Genomic DNA, 23,365 nt, shown 5'->3' on the forward strand with positions numbered 1-23,365 from the left:
AGATCGTACAGTGCCCCACTTTCAAATCCCTTACCTTTTTTGAGCCACTTCTTTCTGTTTACATAACTTCAGGATTTGAATGCCTTTGGCTAACTAAGGAAAGTGGAAAAGTGACTGATGGGAATATAGAGACCCCCAGTACAGCTGGATTTAAAATTTTACTCTGCTCTGATCCTCGACTGGAGTAATCCTTGGGTAGTTATTAGCTGGTTGGAAAAGCCTGGCACCCGGTGGCCACGTTTAGTACTACAGCTGCTTCTCTCCCAAGGTGCCCCAGTTTGTACTCTTCCTAGGGGCTACTCTGGATACAGTGGGATGAAAGGCGTGCATGCTATGCGTGGATTTTTTGGGAGGGATTTTTAAAAATTGAAGTATAGTTGATTTACAATTTTCATGTGTACATCAAAGTGATTCAGTGATATATATACATTATATATGTGTGTGTGTGTGTTCTTTCTCAGATTCTTTTCCATTAAAGGTTATTACAAGATATTGAATATAATTCTCTGTGCTACACAGTGGGTCCGTGTTATTTATTTTACATAGAGTAGTGTGTATCTGTTAATCCCAAATTCCTCATTTATTCCCCCCCTGCCCCCTTTCCCCTTTGGTAACCATTGTTCGTTTTCTACATCTGTGAGTCTGTTTGTGTTTTGTAAATAAGTTCATTTGTGTCATTTTTTTTTGGTTCCACATATAAGTGATATATGATGTTTGTCTTTCTCTGTCTGACTGACTTCACTTAGTATGATGATCCAGATCCATCATGTTCCTGCAAATGGCATTATTTCATTCTTTGTTAAGGCTGAGTAATATACCATTGTATATTTGTACCACATCTTCTTTATCCATTCATCTGTTGATGGACATTTAGTTTTGGATTTTTTTTTTCTTTTACGTTTTTTCATCTTACACCTGTCTCAGTATCTCCACTGAGTCATAGTTTTTGATCAAAAAGCAGGTGACATTCACAGAGCATCCATTTTACAAACAGGAGAGGTTTCTTTTCTTTCCAGCTAACACTGACTGGGGAACATCAGCTCCTATTTTTAGGCTTAGAAGAAAGAGAAGTTGGTGGACCAGGGTAGGGCATTCCATGTGCTTAAAAACTCCTGTTATTTTTATTTTTTAAAATTTTATTTATTTTATTTTTTAAAAAAACTTTTGCTCTTTATTATTTTTAAAATATTTATTTATTTATGTATTTGCACCAGGTCTTAGTTGTGGTAAGCGGGCTCCTTAGTTGTGACATGTGAACTCTTACTTGCAGCACACATGTAGGATCTAGTTCCCTGACCAGGGATTGAACCCCGGCCCCCTGCATTGGGAGCGCAGAGTCTTAACCACTGCACCACCAAAGAAGTCCTTAAATGTTATTTTTAAAGTTAAAAGTTGAGGAAATTGGGAGACAAGGTTGTCGTGGAACGAGTACAAAATGGGGAAACAAGAGATTTTATTTCTAGCTCTGGTTCTGTCACGGACTTTGTGTGATCCCAGTGAGGTCATTTAACCTCCATGGGTTTCGTTCCAATAAAGTTAAGAGATTGGATCAGATCATTTCCAGGGTTCCCTCTGGCTCTAAACTTCTGTGATCTGCCCATGGATGCTATTTCCTATGCCCTGCACAATATCTCCTTGCCAGCTGTGCTTCTGAGCACGCAAACTGTTTCTTATCTTTACCCATCACTGCTTCTGGTCCTGAGATCACTCTTAGCTTAGGTCATTCGACCATATCTACTAGTCTTCAATTGCCTGTGTCTTTTAGAGCCAATATTTGAGTCAACCTACTGAAACACACTGATCTTTTCTAGTTCACTTTATATTCATTAAAGAACTGAACTCATTGCCTTCATTAAACTGTTAGAAGAAAAATTTATTCATTGGCAAATGTTGCAAACTAGATCTGGAATCTCTAAACAGGTTCATATCTTACTCTCTTTTAGTCTTAGATATTTTATGATGAATACAGATTTCACTTGTCATTCTTTTGACTTTACTTCATTATCATGCAGCTGCAGGGTCTTGATCTTGATGGCACGAAGACTGGCCGCCATCAGGAACCTGATGGCATCATGCCGTCATTCAGTAGAATCTTAAGTAGCATTACTTTTGAAGACATGACAGCAAAGACATAAGCCCTGATACCAAAGACTTATAGCTTACAAGGGTAGCCAGAAAGCTGTCAGCACAGAGACGTGAAACCAAATCAGCTTGGGGGATGACACTTGGTAAATCCTGAAGGAAGCATATGAGTACCTAAGCATGGAGGGCCTGAGGTGGGAGAAGGGATTGCTTAAGGGAAAATTCATTTCAGTGCAATTTACCCAGCACCTACTCACTGTTTTCAATGATTTGGATTTTTCTAACCTCAGATAGGTAGGATTTGGAGGATATTTGATTCTATGTATTTCTTTTAAAAATTTTTATTTAATTGTTTCATGAAAGTATAGTTGATTTACAATGTTGTTTATTTCTTCTGTACAGCAAAATGATTCAGTTATACATATATATACATTTTTCATATTTTCCATTATGGTTTATCAGGATATTGAATATAGTTCCCTGTACTATACAACAGGACCTTGTTGTTTATCCATTCTCTATATAATCGTTTGCATCTACTAATCCCAAACTCCCAATCCACCCCTTCCCCCTACTCTTGGCAACCACAAGTCTGTTCTCTATGTCTGTGAGTCTTCTAACTCAATATATTTCTAAACTCAAATTTACTTGGCAATATCCAATTTGGGGAAGTCATATGTCCTAGTGTATATCTGATGTAAGTACTTCTAGAACCTTGCGGTAGGTCCTTGGACGTTTTAGCCCAGTCACATCAACCCTATAGTTTTGTCCAGTGCACATCCCTGAAATCAGGAAAGTGGCCACCTGTGGGTATAGTCACAGGTTTTATCCCTGTGAAATAGGGCAGAAGGATTGAAGGTTTAAGTATAACATGGAATGAATGATTTAGGGATGCTTTGTCTAGCAAAAGAAGGCAGGAAGATTTTTTGGTGATTGTGAAGCTGGGGAGATCCTAGCCAGGCAAGGACTTAAGATCTCATTGTCCTCCCTGCCCTTCAACCCTCCCCTGAACAGCCCAGTAAGATAGTTTGAAGCTATTTCATGCTATTTTGAGTACAATAAAAGCTTAACCAGCCTCCACTTGCCAACTTCTCTGTAAAAATTACTGGTGGATGCTGCAGCGTGCTGCATGCTCATGACTTTCTCTAAAACCCTCTACCACATCTACTCACTGTTATGCTAATTGTAATTATAGAAATTAAACTATATATAAGCCAAAGAGATATGAATTTCTATTGTCTTTTTTTTCTGTACAAACATGTATTTTTATTAAAATTATTTTATTTTTTAATTGAAGTATAGTTGATTTACAATGTTGCATTAGTTTCAGGTATACAGTAAAGTGATTCAGTTATCTATCTACCTATCTATATTTTTTCAGATTCTTTTCCATTATAGGTTATTACAAGATATTGAACGTAGTTCCCTGTGCTGTACTGTAGGTCCTTGTTATTTTATATACAGTAGTGTGTATATGTTAATCCCAATCTCCTCATTTATCCCCTCCCCCATTATTATTTTTTTAAAGCTCACTAGTCCATCTGTATTTGTCTTTTTGTCCCAACTCCTGACCACACAGGTACTAGATTCTCTTTGGTTGCCACCAGGTTACCTGGTTCCCAGCTTCTTCCACTTTCGAGAGCCATAGTCTTCAATCTCTTGTTAACATGGAGTGAGCTTGCAGTCTTCAGAAACCCTTCAGACAAGTTCTCTTCTCCTCCATGAGGATGGGAAAGAGAGGTTCTAGAAAACCACACAGGGGTCCAACTCACTGAGGAACGATTGCAAGAAGAGCAACTTTTAAAATTTCTTTATTTATAGACATTTCAGAACCATTTAAATCAACAACGAATTTTTTTAGACAAAACATACCATGTTTATCTTGAGGTACACATTGGGCCCATAGACAATGCTCTGGAAATAATGCAACTGTTAACTGGTAGTTAACAACCCCAGTTTTCCAAGCAAAGAAACTGTAAAGGTGGTTACAAAAGTCTTTGAAAAGAATATACCATTTTCATTTAAGTCAAGGAAAACTCCCAAATTTTTGACTAATTAAATTCAACTTTTAGGCTTAGCTTAAGCAATATTTTAAATGGAGCTTAATATGAAAATGGGAGAAGAGGTTTATAGCTAAGAAATGATCTGAGCCCTACTACATGAGATTGTAAACAAAGGAAATTCATCATCTGATAAGCTCATTACAAAACTCATAGCCTAAAAATTAGACAGAGCAGCAAAATTACAGAAGATATTTGTATATACTTTTAACAGAAATCACATTTACCCTTTGTTTCTAGCTTTCACAATGAGACAAATTTTAAAACACCAAGTTTTGAAGACTAAACGATGTGATTGGACAAGAAGTGGTCATAAGAATTCCACACTATTACAGTCCCACAGAATAAAAATCCTACTTTCCATCATTTGCACTCTGGGCATCTTACTTTTCTTGCCCTAGCAGCCTGGTGCCATTGTATTCCTAGAAAAATAGTGGGAATTGGGATTAATGGTCATAGTTTCTGAAAGTCTTGTGTGTCCAACAGCAGATTTCACTTTTCTGGTGGACTGAAGTTGAAATTTTCTTTGAATGGTTCACAGTGGTCTTTGGAGAACTGTGTTTTTTTTCAGTTTGTTATTCAAAACGTTAACCTCATACTCTTTAGGCATGATGAGTAGTGACTTGTGTTACAGTGTGTTTGGAAAATGAAGAGCCCTCTATTCATCCACCCCCACCCCCTGAACTTCTCGAGGAGTTGTGTGCACGATGTGCAGGTGCTTCTGGAATGTTGGCAGAGGGTATTTACCCACATCTGAAAACAGTTGGAATGGACAGTCATAATATTTCCCTGTAAGATTGTTTTATTTCTACGTGAAACAAGATAAACAGTGCAATTTAGTCGAATGGGCAGCTTGCTGCAACTCCATAAATGTGAATGTTCTATGTGGGCGGAAAGGGTCTAAATGTAAATTTCACAGTTCATAAAGTTGAGCAGCTCAACTTAAAAGAGAGAGAACGTGCAGGCATTTACGAGATTCTGAGAAAGAATTGATCTGTGTTTGAGCGCTCCGTCCCAACATGAATCAGGCCCACATTTTACATTTTAGCTGCTTGGTTTGGTTTATTGCTGAATTTCTTAAGGGAGGGTCACGATGGTTTTGGCCATGCATTTAAGGAATCCAAGAAAGAGTCCCGTTTGGACACTCTCCCCCAAGCACAGGGGTCAGTGCACAGATTGCAGGGGACCTGCCAGAAGATGTCCTCAGTCTTGACCTGGTTGGTTAGAAAAGGTTCTGTATGTGGGGATCTCTATACACTGCTTTTCACTGCAAAAATCGCAGCTCAGAAGGGAAGGCCTGTTTCCTTCCTACCCCTGTTCTGCATTCCTTGTCTTGATTCTCTCTGGCTATGCATGCCTTGTCTAGTAAGGGCGCCATGTGGCTTTGCAGATACCAGAAGATACTTACTACCAATTAAAAAAAAAATTCCCATCAGTAGAAAAGAACACTAGTCAGTGGGAGTCAGAGATACTTGCTGCCTCCAATGCTTTCCAAGTTTCAATGGTCTTGTAGTTTTTCTTTTATACCCTGTTAATAGAGGCTGCCATTTCTTCCTTCTGTGGGTTCTTGAGGGACGGGGCACACTTAACTCTCCATACATCCAACTGCCAGGAGAGTTCATGTCTCTCTTACACATACCCAGTCTCAACAACTGTGGTTTTAAACATAAACCTTATGAGTTCCAAGAAGGCAGGAACTGTGTCTTTTTATCAGCCTGTCAGGTCATACTAGCATAGTGCCCGGCACACAGATGATGCTCAGTGAATTTTGAGTGTGTGAATGAAAGGCCATAGTCCCTGCCCTCAAGGAGTCTCTATGTTGCCGTCGATATAAACTCAACGTACATATGCCAAGACAAAAAACAAAAAGGACTTTGTGTCGAGGTTTTGCAAAAGAAAAAAAAAAAACAAACAAAAAGAAAAAAAGATAAAAGGAATCAGTTGTTTATGTGGGGCAACTGTCACAGTAAACTCAAACCCACTCATTCCTCCCTCTTGAACTGAGAACAGCGTCCAAGCGCTAAGGATTCACGAACTGATTCAGCAAGGTTTTGCCAAAGAAAACTTGCAACTTTTCAACATCATCCTTTGTTTTTATTTTAAAGGAAAGTTCTGAGAGGTTAACTTTACCTAGGGAGTTGCCCCTCACACAGAAGGATGCTTTCTCAACATGAAATTCATGGAGGGGCTGCATGTCATCTGAGTGCAGTACTAGAAGCTTCTCTATAAACTTGTCAGTTACTTTTGAAGAGGTGCTACAGTTTGATAGATTCTACAGGGTACTCTTTTATGGGGCACTTTTAACCTAGAGTATTTGCATTTTGGGAGACATGTTGGGGGGAAAATGCCTTTTTTTAAAAAAAGAGATTTAAGATGGAAAATGAGAAAAGGTATCAATTCACCCCAATTCTAAACAATGAGATGGATTAAAAATATCTTGAATGCCAAGAAATGAAGCCATATATTGAACAGGTCTGCAAAACTAGACTGGTGGGTCTTGTCTTTCCATTTGTGTATTTATTCTGATGAGCAAGAAGAGTGGATAATAACATACAAGCCAATCCTGCAAGTCACACTGACACCTGGGTGGCTGTCTGTCCATCTCGAATGTGGGGACAGACTCTGGGGGAGACAGGGCTAGGGACGATATGCTGCTCGGAGAACAAAAACTTCTCTAAGATTTATATTCCTTCAAAAAGTCAAGAATTATGTTGATGCCATTATATTTTGGAGGATTTATTCACGTTTGGCAAAAACTGTCAGACTGGGTCCTGGGATTGTTGGAATGAAAGTACGGTAATCATGTATTTTCTTTGGAAGAGAGGAAAGAAGAGATTTCTGAACTAAACAAGTACTGTTATTGATACTTTAAAAAATGATGCAACAGATGTAGCACGTATCAAAGCAGAGGATGGTATGTCTGACTTCTGAGCTCTCCTAAAGCACAAAGCATGTTGAGAACACCTGACACGCTCTGAGAAATGCTCTCTAGACCCCTCATCACCACACACCAGGAGAAGAAGACCCTCAAACCCGAGAAGAATTATCACTCGACAGAAATGGTCATTTCCCCAGACACTGATCAGCACGGGAGTACTCTATGTAAAACCTAGCCTGTAATAGGTTTAAAATCAAACTTAATTCTTCGATACAGACTCTCTACTGATTTGTTCCCAGTTTTCTGTGATGGAGCCTGATAAGACTGAGCTTCGAGGGACAGGGCTCTGAGAACCTTTGGAATCATTCTGACCCATTTCCTAGGAGAGTCGACTTAATTAACGGCCCCAAACTTCAATGGATATTTGAAAGTGAACAGATGATGTTATCTAAAAGATCAGACTCATACTGATGTTTAAAACATACATTTGTATTGTGTAGATATACATATACGTATATATTCTGGTCTTTTTTAAATCTCTGCTCAGTAAAATTAGCAGCAGTTACAGATAAATTATTGTGGTCATGATTTATTATTTCTAAGGACATCATAGATCCTCTCTACTAGCACATGACTTTTGTAAAATGCCTTTCGATAAAAAGATCCCCACCAAGCACATAACACTGCAGTGTCATTTCATATCACTAACATTTTCAGGCACAAGAGTAAAACAATTAGCATTGAGCAATCCGAACAACAGAGCACAGAATAAATTGTCTAAAGTTGATTCTCCCAAAGGAGGGAATTGTTCAAAGGTGGGTTTTTTTTTGTTTTTTTGTTTTTAAAGATTCTTATGTCTTTCAGCTTTGGCTATTTTGTAAATAAATATCACAACTTCTCGCATAAACCTACTTGGGTAACAATTATTTCTCTGAACATGCCTTTTGTCTTTTAGCAGCTGTTGAGTGTTGAGTGATGTACAAGGCACACCTCTAAGTGTTCTGTACAGCATTTTTATTGATGTACAAAATAGCCTGTTCACCATTCAAAATCATAATCTGCATAGTAAGAGTTTTCTCTTATCCCTATTTACAGAGAAAGTTTTTAGTGCAAAAAAATGTGAAACTGTGTCCCAGCCCTCCCCTTCTAGAACACACATTTATCTGTTTTGTTCAATGCTACCTGGGGTTATTTGGCTATATTTTGGGCCTCCAGCCGTTAATGAATTGCAGGATTTTCTTCACCTGCAGTTTGCTCAGTTTGAAATCCTCGGAGAGGATTTCTTCCGTGAGCTGAACAAGCAAGTTTCCGTCAATCTTTTCGGTCACAAAGAATGCTATGACGTCTTCGGACAACCCTATGAACCGCAAGGACTTGGACACTTCCTCTATGGAGAGTCCCGACAGGTCGGCAGGTGGCTGCCAAGGGGACCCGTCACCACAGGAGCGGGGGGCCAGCTGGAGGTGGAGGGGTGACGAGAAGGGGTAAGACATGGAGAAGATGTCCTGCGTGCCCTTCTGAACAAAGTACGGGTCCTCGGAGAGGTCCGGCGACCCAGACTCGGGGTCTTCCTCAGCACCATCAATTTGCAGAGGCAAAGGTAGGGTGTCGAGGGCGGCTTTCTCTTCCACTGGCCTCGGGGCCCTGGGAGGCAAGGCGGGGCACGAGATGCTCTGCTTGGCGGGGCCCGCAGTCAGGGTCTTCCCGCCCGTGCTCTCCAGAGAGTAGCTGGCCGACTTGGGACACCCTGGGGCACTACCGCCGGGCCCTGTGGGCCCGGGCCCGGGTGGGCTGGCCGCTAGCTCGTGGCCGTCGAGGTCGAAGGCTGCCGGGCAGTTTCTCTTGGGCGTGCCCGGCGTCTTCTGTCGGGGGTAACTGTAACTCCTGCTCGGATCCAGCAGGAAGTCGCTCCTGGTCTGGGTCTCTGACGCTCCCGAGTAATGATTAGGCCACGAGAGCCTGGAGGACAGAGCTTCAGCAGTGGGACTGCCAAACGGGGACTTGGGGTCCATGGAATCTGCTTTCACTCGGTTACACGGGTAGCAGGAAACGGGAGAGCTTTCAGGAGGACTCGTGTCACTTTTAGTAACGCTGCTTAAAAGCCAAACAGAGAGAGAGAGAGAGATGAGTGGAAAAAAAGGAAAAGTAAAATATCCAGCCTATCCTTATCCCATTGATGTCACTTCTGAGTAGAAAAATGTAGTTAGGCAACAAATATTGTATTTCTTATCGTAAAGTACCTGCTTAACTTCACTGGGTTTTTTTTTTTTTTTTAAAGAATCTTTAAATTACTAAAACACAACTACGGATATGAAGATACTGATTTAATATGCTATAGCAGAGATGGCAAATATATAATTTTTTTAACAAGAAAATCATTGTTAGTGGGTGCCTGGATCTTTGTGATGAGAAAAATCTTCAGCCTTGTTTGGGCTTATCACCAACAGGTGCTGTGATTGATTAGTGATGTCTGCAGTGGGCAAGGGTGGAGTGAGAGAGCAGTAAATGAGTGTCTCATGCTTGTCATTCTTGGGCTACAGTGACAGGACTACATCACCACCACCGATGACCTTATATCCATCCAAGAGTCTGAGGCTGGAAGAAATGTTTCCAATTAAATGCTTATTCTTGCCTTGGTTTCCACACAATTGCATAACATCACCATAAAGATTTAAATGTCCAGGGAACAACAAAATACCTGCCAAGGAGAGCTACTTTAACCTGTCACATGTGATCACACTCAGCTCTGGGGCCCTATCTTAAGAGTGACCGTGAAACCAGAGTGTGCTCAGAGGTGGGTGATGGGGGGACAGCAGGTGGGACTGAGGCTGCCTCTTGGAGGAGACTTACATCGTGGCTGACCTCACGGTTTCACAGCCTGATCAAGAGAGGCGGGGTGGACCTACATTTGTTTCTTTAGACCTAAGAAACAGTTGAAAGTTACATGGAGAGAGATTTCAACTGCACATAATGAAAGATCTCTAAAAAAAGTTATTGGCATGTGCCAACCATGGAATGAGCTGCAGTGCAAAAGAATGAGCTCACAGCACTGGGAGGATCCAGATGGAAGTGGAAGACTGCCTTACAGTGATGGTCAGGAAGGGACTCCAGCACTGGCTGGAATTCAGAGTAGACAGCCGACAGGAGCCCTGCCATTCTGGGGCCTCCTTGAGGGTGCTGTCTGCGTGTGTTGGAAGTCAAAGCGGAGATAAGTAGATGCCAGCCTTAACCACTGAACCCCTCACAGACTTTGCATCTTCCTAGGTCACTGGCTCTTCCATCCTAGCTCAGAACCAACAGGGCCCCATCATGCTCATCCAGTTAAAAAAAAAATTTTTTTTTTTCTTTTTTTAAAAGAAAACTTCCTCTCCTACCACCCTGCCCAGGGGATGGCTCCTTGACACGGTTCTCAAGGACCGGGGACCTGGTTGATGAGGGAACCATGTGGAAGTGGGCCCTGGCATAGGACTTACATGTCGTGCAGCCCTGAAGAATAGTAGGACAAGGTGGGGCTGGGAGAGCGAGTCTGCTGCCGCGCCGGCTTGGCTGTGCGAGGAGGGACCGAGGGGCTGGTGGACTGAGGCTTTGCGCTGCGGGGCGGGACAGGCGGGGCGTTCAGGAGCCGGCATTCTTCCCTGACCTGGCGCAGAAGAGAACACGCGGGGTTAGCGACACTCGGACTACGCACGGGGCCAGCTCCCTCCCGGAGGGCCCAGTGGCTGCTCTTCTTACGTGACACCAGCAGGGGTGGAAGAAGGGGAGAGGAGACCTGAGCAAACAAGGACTGTGGGAGACAGGAGGCTGCCAGAGATGGAGCGATTTGGAAAGAAACGGTTTGGCAGATGCTGCAGAAATGTAGCAAGTAATGAAGGACAGCACGGTAAAGAGCCGGTGATACGTGAGGACGCAGGAAACGGGAGCAGGACGAAAATAAGGGCGTAAGTGATCACGATATTAATGAAGGATTCCATTCTCCTAGCGAGTTGTATTTCTTCACTGTTCAAACTGAATTCGATTTGCTACAAACCTTAGGGAACAGTGGACCTTGTCTAGTGTAAAGGCTCCTTCTGAGGTTACGGTCGGGGCTTCTCACAGGGAACTGTGCACATGAATCCCCTGGGGATCTTGTTTCATGCACATTCTGACTCAGTAGACCAAGGGTGGGGCCTGAGACTCTGCATCTCAGGCTCCGCATCTCAAGCTCCCAGGTGATGCGGACGCTGCTGGACCACGGACTACATACACTCTGAGAAACAAGGCGGCAGATAGCGTAACGAGGCAGCTCTCCAAATCCGAAAAATACCACCTCCCTCACCCTCCCTTCATCTTCACACCGGAGAGGGAGGCAGGTGACCTGTGCCATCCCTTGCCTGCCTTCGCCCCCGCTTGTTTTCCATTCACGGTCGGCCTTCAGAATAAGGTTCTTTTTAATGAGGCAGATATTTTTATGTACTTCTCTGTGTCAGACAGCAGGGGGCAGTTTATACCTGGTTCAGCTAGTCTACCCTTAACTACCTAGGTAAAAACAGAGCCAATTCTGACTTTGTAAAAAAAAAAAAAAAAAAACCACCCTTGCTTGCTTTTAGGCTGTGCTCCCACCCATTTTTTTTTTTCACCTTTGCCTTCGATTCCTCTGTCCCAGGGGCTCTGGGTAATGAAGTCAATGAAATGGAGCTCCTGTTAGCTTTGGTTTGGAGTTTGCTTTAGACCAAATGAATTGGGCTCACGTTACACTGCGTCGTCTACCACCTACGCTGCACCCCGGCCCTCTAACTGGCTTCCGAGGCCTGATTCACTTGCTGGAGAAAACCAGATGTTAAAAAAGTCATGTGACCCCGGGGTGATCCGGCAAACCTGAATTCTAAGTAAAACAGAAGCCATTTAAAGTCTCAGCCGTTGCATTTCTCCTTGGGTCTGGGAATCACTGCTCCCACCCAGAGGACCCACCACCCTGGTTGTTGGGACCCACTGGCTACAGTTTTTCTTCTGCAGCAGCCCTTTAGGCTAAAACAAAATACTGAGAGCAGCAGATTCTCTTCTCCAACAGCTGCGGGCGTTCTCTTTCTGAGCTTTTCAAAAGGTGGTGGTGGAGAAGGAAATGAGGTTTGGATAAGGAAGTGGGAGGCTTGCTTGTAAGCTGGCCCAGGGGGACTCTTGCCTCACTTTGGGGTCTTCTTAAGAAGCTGGGAACCAACTAGGACACTGAAAAGTTCTGGCTGGATCACTCCACTCCCTGGCTTTTGGGAGCATATACTGGTTACAAAATAATAAGATATTGTGTCATCTTCCTTCTGTCTTGTCAGCGAATTGTATAGTAGCCAACTGTGTTTTTCTTTCTTGGGGAATGTCTTTAGAATCTGGGATGGATGGGTGCGGCTTTTATAGATGTGCTTGGTTCTGTCTACGCTTAGAATAACAGGAATCACGGAAAACGTAAGAAGATAAGGAGTCCGTCAGTTAACTTTTCCACTTTAAAAATAAACAATCGCTTCTCAACATGGGGTTAGAGAGAAGCATCAGGAAAAAGGGTTAAGGCTGAATTTGATTTAGAAATTTCTAAATTTTGGAATTAGTCATTAAATACATTTCATTAGGGACCACTTACCTAGATGTCAATTATGATATGCTGAGCTGTCGACTACACTGTGCATTTTAATTGAGGATCATCAGCTGACCTAGGTCTCGGAACACAGAAAAGCAGCCACTCGTAGTTGACTCTGACCTCTGGGAAGTCCTCTCTTCTCTTCTTATAACCCCAGACTCTCAAGGTTCCTGACATCTGGTTCTGCTCCCTCTTTCCATAACTGGACAGTCCTAAAGAGCTTCCCCATAGGTTTCCCGGTGACAGGAGGGGACAGGGCTCAGCTGACCGGAACGTTTCTAGCTACACTCCAAACGGCATTTGAAATATGGAAAGCTTCTGAAATGGCCACATGACTCCTGAAAGGAGTTAAAGAACAAAGGTGTGTGTGTGTGTGTGTGTGTGTGTGTGTGTGTGTGTGTGTGTGTGTGTGTGTGTGTGTGTGTGTGTGTGTGTGTGTGTGAGGTTGTCAGTGAGAAGATACTAACATGAGACCAAAGAAAGATTTCTTCCCTTGTGATGAGGGGGCACTTTGGGTGTAATTGTGTGACTTCAATGGGAAAGAACTAGGCCTATATGAAACCCATTTTGGAGAAAAGGTAGTTAAAAACAAAACAAAACCCGACTTCAGTGGGACCCCGTCGGCGACAAGAATTCAGCTGTAACACTGTGGAGGAACAAAACTAGTGAGTGCTACACTGGGCAGCTGCGGGAGGGCGGCCCTCTCGGGGTGAGCACGGCTGATGACCCTGTAGATGCGTCTCCACGTGTTACTTTTAACTTGTTGCTGCAGATGTGGATGCTCAAATGAAGTCATACTGCAGTGCATTTTATGGGAAAACTATATAGGCTTTGGGGGAATGTATACATTTTGGGGTTCAGAAGTGACACACCAACACACTGTGAGGGTTTGTTGTGCCATCTTTCTATCTCTTACATCCTTTTAACAGTAATTATTCTACTTCTCTTTGCTTCTTGATTTGGTTCATCATGGGACATTTATATCCCAGAGAAATGTAGCTGTGGCTTGAAATGAATTTTATCTGACAATAAAAGGCAATTTATAAGACCAGATGGCCAATCACCCTATTTCCAGTTTTTCCTCATATTCAATTTCACGTTTAAGTGCTACATTTTCAGCACATTCCTTCTCAAAGTCTCAGCATGTGGCTTTCATCTTGTTACTTCCCATTTCCAGTGGCCCCCCTTGACTACTGGATAAAGTCCAGCTTCTCCTGTCTCCCACTGAGGCCTGCTGCAGTCTTTCTAGTGATTTCTTCTCGCTAGAAGAAATTATCCCATTTGATTCCATCTTCCTAGTTATTTCCCTTACTACTCCTCTATATGAATACATGGGTCCATCCAATGGGGCAGATTCTGTGTCACCTAAACAGACCCTGTGCTTTCCTGCCTCTCGCTCTGCTTTAGTTCTTACCGCCCATCCCCTCCTGTCACTTCCTAAGGCCCAGCTCTAACTGTTACAGGCGCGGTTTGGGACCATCACAAGTAGCCACCAGTACTTGTCATTGCTTCTGAACTCTGCCAACAGACTGTTTATATTTACCTACTTCCCATGTATATTCAATTAGCCCGAACGTGGAAATGGTAGGGACTGTCGTCATTGTTCTTACTGCTCTGTGGATGGCAGAGTTTGGGGATCTGTCACCTCTGGCACAAATATGGCGCACAGAATGCCAGGTGGAGGTTATCGGATGTCACAAAACAAATACAACAAGGCCCTTTTATTTTCAAACTTATACCAAAAGAATGCCTTTTATATTTTAATGTGGAGACTGTTATTGATAAGTCATCTGGGCTCCATGTTAATTTTTTGGTCTTCATATTGGTGTCAATCTAGGGGAAGAAAGGTGCCAGCAGACCTGGCCCCTATGACCGCCATCAACTCTGCCACCATGACCCTGGACGTGGTGTCAGAGTGAAAATGACAGTATTTCTGAACTGGGAAATGTTGTGGCTTCATTGTCAGCACCCCATCCCACCGTCCTGTAACTCCTATTCTAAATGAGGATGTGATAGAACACACCGTGCCCGACACACCATGCCTGACGGACTAGAGCCCTTCTCTGCCTTTCAGTGCAGCATTTAAGACTGAACTTCAAGGAGCAGCGCAGGGCGAGGGTGAGGTACTTGGATTCTCAGGAGTAAACCTCGAACCCTGGTGCTAAGGGAGGGGATGGCGTTCTGTCTGAGGCAGGTGTTACTACCCATCGCGGATCATGGGCGACTTTTGCCTACTGGTAGGTGATTTCTGGTGATGAGTAGCTTGAGTGTTTACAGCCAAGCTCCTGGCACCTACTGGTTATGACAGGGTCAATGACCACAACATGGATTCAGGGAGAGCAGACTCCCACCCGTACCCAGAGCCTGGCTTCAAGCAGTTCTCTGGTCTCAAGCCTTTCTTATAAGTGGTTTTACTTCCAGCACAGTCCTCTCATCCTTGCCTCTCCACAGCAAGTCTTTCCCTTTTCTAAAGAAATGCTCAATGATTCAGTCTTATCAGAGATAAGATACCGCTACCCAGTGTTCAAGCAGCAGACTGTGAACCCAGAGCTAAACAGAAAGCTAATTTATTGTGAGGTGGAATTGGGGAGTTCTGCTCTTTCTAGAACCATCACCTCTCTTTAGTCTACGACGCATATTCTCAGGGAGGCATATTTAAGTGATTGCCGTCTAACACACAAAATTTACTAGTGGGGTTTGAAGTAAGCTGTAGAAGGTGTCCGTCCTGAGGGCTAATGGCCAGGATCACAGGCACCATCTACTGCCCCTAAAAGTCTGAAGAACATTGTGTCACTTTCCCTTTTCCTACAAACGACATTAATTCCATTTACTATTGATTTGTTCAATTATATGCTGAGTGCCCATCACAGGCTCACTGAGCTGGTGTTGAGTAAAGCAGACAAGAATGAGTAGCCCCTGGAATTAGCTGGGGTGGGGATGGAGGGAGACCAACACACGACTGAGATAAAAATCGGTCCTATGCGAATAAAAGGTGAAATGAAGGTCAGCGGGAGCACCATGAATGATTCAGGAGGGCAGGCGAAGAACAAACTCACAGGAAATCATACTGAGAAAGTCTGGAGGAGGAAGGAAGTGTGAGTGTACAAAAGGTACGTGGGCATGAATAAACCGCCCGAACGACGCCCTGGACTGGGGGCTTAGAAGGCGAGACAAATCCTGTGCCACTTATCAGACAGACACTTAGAAGGAAGCACAGAGCTTGGGAGAAACCAAGGGGTTCAGTGTTGAAGAGAGTTCGAGCTCAATGTTCTACGGATAGAATCTGAAGTCCTGGTGGCACTGAGATCCCAGATGAGAAGGGAAGAGGGCTGAACCGCTAAGGGGCCAGTAGAGGAGGAGACCAAGGGTGGGGACCGCATCTCACTGCTCACGGCACAGAACAGTCCCCAGTGGTGTCAAAGAAGCAGATGGTGGGGAGGACGGCTCAGGAGAGGGATGGTGTGAAGATGGAATGACGGCAGGAAGTCAGGGCAGGTCGGGAAGAGGTGTGACAGTTAGCAGGTCACTGGGGACCTTAGTGAATGAAGCCGGAGTTGAGTGAGGGGACCAGAAGCAGATTCCAGGGAGTCAAAACCAGAACAGGAGGCGAGGGTGGGGTTAGTGAGGACAGACCGCTCTTTTCAAGAAGGAAGGAAGGCACTGGGAAGGAAGGCGGAGACAGCTACTAGAAAGGGATAGTGGATTGAAGGAGGCATGGCTTTTTTCTTTTTAACCTGGAAGAAACGTGAAAACATGCCCGGGTAGGTACATGCACGCATGTAACCTGGAGGTTAAGTGCACACGGACTTCTGGGACGGAGAGGAGAACACATTTCCCCACTGCTCTCTGCCTTCACCATGCCAGCACTGGCCACGTAAAACCAGAAAAATAATCAATGGCAGCTTATTATCTAACAGTGAAAGCAAAGATGGACACACCCAATAAAATAAATGGCTTTGGAAAGCTTCGTGTTACTATGTGAAGGTGGTTGACAAAGTCAAAACCCAACTCCAACCTGTGGTCAGAATCTCGTGCGTCATGGAATGGGACTATTTATTTTCTGAATACTCTCCAGAAAGTGTAACTTGATTTCCTGACTCCTGGAATAGGTATTTAAGCATCCTTTCCCCTCCCCACTCTCCTCACAGCTATAAGTCTGTTTAGTTGGGAGGAAACTGAGCCCAGGGTGAAGGACCAATAATTTGTGAAAAATGGAAAACAAGGTCTTCTCCCTAAATAGCCACATGTTAAAGATAACGCATGAGAATTTATTACAAATACAAAGCTCATTATTGCATGGCTGGAAACAGGGTTAAATGTAAATGTTTAGAAGACAAAAATTCACACGTTACATACAATTAGAATATTTTATACACGTATGAACTACTTTCTTCTGTGACATTATCTTTTCCTGACACTTCCTAGGGATTAAAAGAATACAACAAACAGAAGACACACAACGTGCTTATGAAACTGCACAGTGTAGGAATGGGGGCTTTTTGGTATGATGATGTTTCTTGGAAAGTCTTAGTTTCTCAGAACTCCCTACTCATCTTCTATGGAAGAAATGACACTTTCACACCCCTTCACTAACTGGACCAAAGAGACAGCTTCGGAAAACAGAAAACTTACTATGAAATGTTCTTTGCTGAACTTCTTTGGGGGAAAAAAATCAATTTCATAGCAGCAATTATTCAACTTTTAAATACAAGGCAATGGATCTGGAGACACTTGCCGACGAGGGCTCACATTTCCTTGTCTACAGTCTAAAATCTGCCATCACATACCTGTGGGTGAAAATCTCGGCTCAAAGACCACACTGCTTGGAACTGTGGGCAGTCACTAACGGGCTTCGGCCATCCTCAGGTGGACTAAGGATCACTTTGTTTCTATGTTGACACTAATTCAGAAAACACACACACTATAGGTGAGCTTGATCTAAAACTGGACTCACCTTTACCATGAGTTTTCTTCTCTAAAAAGCTGACTTCAGGATAATGCCAGTGTTGCAAAGAAAGGAGTTTTGTAACCATGCTTCCCTGAACTTTGTAACTTTGCCTTCACTACATGCCCTCTGCCCTGTATTTTACATTTCTTCCCACACTCCCTCTCCCAGATAACAAAATCATTACAGCCTTAAGAAATCTTATTTATAAAGAGGCTTTTATACAAAGAGTTCACAACCCTGTCACATACCCATCAGGGGTATTTTCAGCCAAACAGAAATTAAAGTTTTACAATGACAACATGGCAATAAATGAACATCTATCTGATGAATTACGCCACAGCAGATGTGATTTACAGTTGAAATCCTGATTCTCAGATGTGTGCGTTTCTTTTTCCCATTGTGTATGCGGATGATAAGGACCTAAGGCAGGCCTGGGTCTGCAATGGCCTCCAACCTCCAGGCCTCAGGCAACGGAGTCAAGGCGGAGGGCACAGCAGGCCGCTACTGGGAAACAAGAAAGGGCACGCAGTTCTGAAAAGAATACTTGTTTAAGTTCCAGGGTGCTTCCCTGGACTCCAAAGAAAGACCATGCCATTGGGGCAGAGAATAAAGACCTTTTCTGAGCAAGGAGTATAATGCATGATAGATATATTTAAATAGTATATAACTTTCCCATTAATGTGATTTTGTGCAAATGGTAAACCCAGGAGTGCAGATTTGAAACAAGGGCTATCCCATAGAATATTACAATGACTTTATTAACATTCTAATCATTGAGACTTTCGGCAGACAGAGGAGAAAATTTCTTGGCCTAGAAGGTTTCATTTAAAAATAAATAACCTACACAAAACCAAAGGCAATTAGTTTCAAAATTACCAAAACACAATAATAATTCAGTCCTTATTTCAATTAACAAATGGGAAACGTAGGTATGGCTTGCTTACAGAGTACTCCTCAAAAGCTGTAATTAAAATTAATTAAATGTCAGATGCCTTAGGAGACTGCATTAATTAGTGGAATCCTGAGTGAATCCTTTTGTAGAGCAATTATTTTGAAAAGTAAATAATCGTTTCCAGATTAATCTTTTTATTACCTAAATTTGACTATCAATACACCAGGTTTATTTAAGAAAATCTCTCCTTTAGTGCCTTCTCTAATATATTTTTTTTAGCTTTAATTTATATCACTTAAAAATTTTTTTTACTGGAGTGTAGATATACTATACCTATTTTAGATATAGTAGTGTATGTTAATCCAAAGCTCCGAATTTATCCCTCCCCCTTGTCTTCTCTAATATTAATAGTCAGTAGGAGAAAGCCCAAAGACAAAATAAAAATTCAGAGTAGAATCAATTCTTTTTTTAAAAATTTATTTTATTGAAGTATAGTTGATTTACAATGTTGTGTTAATTTCTGCTGGGTAGCAAAGTGATTCAGTTATACATGTATGCACACATTCTTTTTCATATTCTTTTCCATTATGGTTATCTCAGGATATTGAATATAGTTCCCTGTGCATACAGTAGGACCTTGTTGTTTATTCTATACATAATAGTTTGCATCTGCTAATCCGAAACTCCCAATCCGTCTCTCCCTACCCCGCTCCCTCCCACTTAGAAACCACAAGTCTGTTCTCTGTCTGTGAGTCTGCTTCTGTTTTGTAGATAAGTTCATTTGTGTCATATTTTAGATTCCACATATAAGTGATATCATATGGTATTTGTCTTTCTCTTTCTGTCTTACTTCACTTAGTATGATCTCTAGGTCCATCCATGTTGCTGCAAATGGCATTATTTCATTTTTTTCTTTTTAATAACTGAGTAGTATTCCATTGTATATACGCACCACATCTTTTTTATCCATTCATCTGACAATGGACGTTTAGGTTGTCTCCGTGCCCTGGCTATTGTGAACAGTGCTGCTATGAACATAGGGGGACATGTATCTTTTTGAATTATAGCTTTGTCTGGATATATGCCCCGGAGTGGGATTGCTGGATCATATGGCAACTCTATTTTTAGTTTTTTGAGGAACCTCCATATTGTTTTCCATAGTGGCTGCACCAATTTACATTCCCACCAACAATGCAGGAGGGCTCCCTTTTCTCCACACCCTTTCAGCATTTGTTGTTTGTAGATTTTTTAATGATGGCCATTCTGATGAGTGTGAGGTGATACCTCATTGTAGTTCTGATTTGCATTTCTCTAATAATTAGCGATCTTGAGCATCTTTTCATGTGCCTGTTGGCCATCTGTATGTCTTCTTTGGAGAAATGTCTACTTAGGTCTTCAGCCCATTTTTCGATTGGGTTGTTTGCTTTTTTGTTGTTGAGTTGTATGAGCCGTTTGTATATTTTGAAAATTAAGCTCTTGTCAGTCACATCATGTGCAAATAGTTTCTCCCAGTCTGTAGGTTGTCGTTTTATGGTTTCTCTTGTTGTACAAAAGCTTGTAAATTTGATTAGGTCCCACTTGTTTATTTTTGCTTTATTTCTACTGCCTTGGGAGACTGACTTAAGAAAACATTGGTATGATTTATGTCAGAGAATGTTTTGCCTACGTTCTCTCCTAGGAGTTTTATGGTGTCATGTCTTATATTTAAGTCTTTAAGCTATTTTGAGTTTATTTTTGTGTATGGTGTGAGGGTGTGTTCTAACTTCATTGATTTACATGTGGCTGTTCAACTTTCCCAACATCACGTGCTTAAGAGACTCTTTTTCCCATGTTGTATTCTTGCCTCCTTTGTCAAAGATTGCCTGTAGGGGTGTGGGTTTAATTCTGGGCTCTCTATTCTGTTCCATTGATCCATATGCTGTTTTTGTGCCAATACCACACTGTTTTGATTACTGTAGCTTTGTAGTATTGTCTGAAGTCTGGGAGGGTTATACCTTCAACTTTGTTTTTTTTCCTCAGGATTTCTTTGGCGATTCTGGGTCTTTTGTGATTCCATATAAATTTTAAGATTATTTGTTCTAGTTCTGTGGAAAATGTCATGGGTAATTTGATAGGGATATCCATTACATGGATAGATTGCTTTGGGAAGTATGGTCATTTTAACAGTATTAATTTTTCCAATCCAAGAGCATGGGAATATCTTTCCATTTCTTTGAATCATCTTCAATTTCCTTTATTAATGTTTTATAGTTCTCAGCATACACGTCTTTCACCTCCTTGGTCAGGTTTTTTTTTTTTAAGATGGACTTTTAAAAACAATTAATTAATTAATTAATTAATTATTTTTTTGGGCTGCATTGGGTCTTAGTTGTGGCATATGGGATCTTCTTGTTGTGGCGCATGGGCTTAGTTGCCCCGCAGCATGTGGGATCTTAGTTCTCTGACCAGGGATTGAACTGGCGCCCCTTGCATTGAAGACGGATTCTTCTACTGGACCACCAGGGAAGTCCTGGTCAGGTTTATTCCTATTTTTTTTTTTTTTTTGATGTGATTAGAAGGACTTTTTTTTTTTTTACATTCCCTTTCTGATATTTCATTTTTAGTGTAAAGAAATGCAACAGATTTCTGTATGTTAATCTTATATCCTGCTACCTTGCTGAATTTGTGTATCAGTCTAGTAGTTTTTGTGTGGAGTCTTTAGGGTTTTCTATATATAGTATCATGTCATCTGCATATAATGACAATTTTACCTCTTCTCTTCCAGTTTGGATAACTTTTCTTTTTCTTGTCTGACTGCTGTGGCTAGGACTTCCAACACTATGTTGAATAGAAATGGTGAGAGTAGGCATCCTTGTCTTGTTCCAGAATTTAGTGGGAAGGCTTTCAGCTTTTCACTGTTGAGCATTATACTGCCGGTGGGTTTGTGGTAAATAGCTTTTACTATGTTGAGATATGTTCCCTCTGTGCCCACTTTGGTAAGAGTTTTTATCGTGAAAGGATGCTTTTTCTGCATCTACTGAGTGATCATTTGGTTTTTGTATTTTCTTTTGTTGATGTGGTGTATGACATTGATTAATTTGCTATGGTGAACCATCCTTGTGACCCTGGGATGAATCCAACTTGGTTGTGGTGTAAGATCTTTTTTATGTGTTGTTGGATCTGGTTTGCAAATATTTTGTTGAGAATTTTTGCATCTATATTCATCAAAGATATTGGCCTGTAATTTTCTTTTTTGGTACCGTCTTGGTCTGGCTTTGGTATCAGGGTGATGGTGGCTTCATGGAATGTCTTTGGACATACATTCCCTCCTTCCTCTTCAGTCTTCTGGAAGAGTTTGAGAAGGATCAGTATAAGTTTTTTCTATGTTTGGTAGAATTCACCTGTGAAACCATCTGGTCCTGGACTTTTGTTTGTAGGGAGTTTTAAAAATTACAGACGCTATTTCACTTCTAGTGATCTGTCTGTTCAAATTATCTATTTCTTCTTGATTCACTTTTGGTGGGCTGTATGTTTCTAGAAACTTGTCCATTTCTTCTAGGTTGTTGAATTTGTTGGCATATAATTGTTCATAGTATCTCTTATTGTATTTTGTATTTCTGCGGTATCAGTTATTTCTCCTTTTTCATTTCTTATTTTGTGTATTTTGGTCCTCTTTCTTTTCCCCTTGGTGAGCCTAGCCAGAGGTTTGTCAATTTTGTTTACCCTTCAAAGAACCAGCTCTTGTTTTTTTTTGATTTTTTTCTATTGTTTTTTAAATCTCTATTTTATTTATGTCCTCTCTGATCTTTATTTCCTTCCTTCTGCTAACTTTACATTTTGCTTATTTTTCTTTTTCTAATTCTTTTAGGTGGTAGGTTAGGTTGTTTGAGATTTTTCCTGTTCTTTGTGGAAGGCATGTATCACTATGAACTTCTAAGAACTGCTTTTGCTGCATCCCATAGATTTTGTATGGTTGTGTTTTTATTTTCATTTGTATCAAAGTATTTTTTGATTTCCTCTTTCATTTTGTTGTTCACCCACTGGTTTTTTAGTACCATGTTGTTCAGTCTCCATGTAATCATTTTTTTCTTATTTCTTTTCCTGTGGTTGATTTCTAGTTTCATGTCATTGTGGTCAGAAAAGAAGCTTGAAATAATTTCTATACTCTTAAATTTGTTGAGGCTTGTTTTGTGCCCTTGTATGCGGTCAACCCTAGAAAATGTTCTGTGTGCACTTGAAAAGAATGTGTATGCTGGTTTTTTTCTGGATGTAATGTCCTGAAAAATATCAGTTAAGTCTAACTGTTCTATTGTATCCTTTAGGATCTCTGCTGCCTTACTGATTTCTGTCTAGAAGATGTGTCTATTGATGTGAGTGGGGTGTTAAAGTCTCCTACTATTATTGTATTCCCATCAATTTCTTCCTTTATGTCTATTGGTATTTGTTTTATGTATTTGGATGCTCCTATATTGGGTGCATATATTTTGAGGATGTAATATCCTCTTCCTGTCTTGATTCCTTTATCACTATATAGTGTCCTTCTTTATCTTTATGGCCTTTGTTTTAAAGTCTGTTTTGTCTGACATGAGTAGTGCAACCCCCACTTTTCTGTCATTTCCATTTGCATGAGACATCTTTTTCCATCCCCTCACTTTCAGTCTATGTGTGTCCTTTGCCTTAAAGTGGGTCTCTTTTTTATGTGTTGCCTACAATAAGCAGCATATTATAGGCTCTTGTTTTTTAATCCAATCTGCCATTCCCCCGTTTTTTGATTGGAGCATTTAGTTTACTGACACTTAAAGTAATTACTGATAGATATCTATTTATTGCCATTTTAAACCTTGTTTTCCAGTTGATTTTGTATTTCTTCTTTGTCCCTTTCTTTTTCTTTTTGTGGTTTATGATTTCCTGTTATATTATGCTT

At 41.5% G+C, this 23,365-nt stretch overlaps 1 protein-coding gene across 2 annotated transcripts in view; it reads right to left on the reverse strand.

The window, feature by feature from the left end:
- Positions 1-3,921: 3,921 nt before the first annotated feature.
- Positions 3,922-23,365, reverse strand: part of GAREM1 (GRB2 associated regulator of MAPK1 subtype 1) — a 207,439-nt gene continuing 187,995 nt past the window's right edge. Inside the window, exons 5-6 of one of the 2 annotated variants that reach the window (XM_060119323.1) lie at positions 10,494-10,660; positions 3,922-9,111 (exon numbers count right to left, since the gene is read on the reverse strand). In XM_060119323.1, coding sequence (XP_059975306.1) covers positions 8,217-9,111; positions 10,494-10,660 — 1,062 coding nt within the window. In that variant the 3' untranslated portion in view covers positions 3,922-8,216. Of the gene's footprint in view, positions 9,115-10,493; positions 10,661-23,365 lie in introns of both variants that reach the window. The other variant, XM_060119322.1, reaches the window with a different exon arrangement.

This window comes from Mesoplodon densirostris, chromosome 15, assembly GCF_025265405.1.
Source record: "Mesoplodon densirostris isolate mMesDen1 chromosome 15, mMesDen1 primary haplotype, whole genome shotgun sequence".
In the NCBI taxonomy this organism is placed as follows: domain Eukaryota; kingdom Metazoa; phylum Chordata; class Mammalia; order Artiodactyla; family Ziphiidae; genus Mesoplodon; species Mesoplodon densirostris.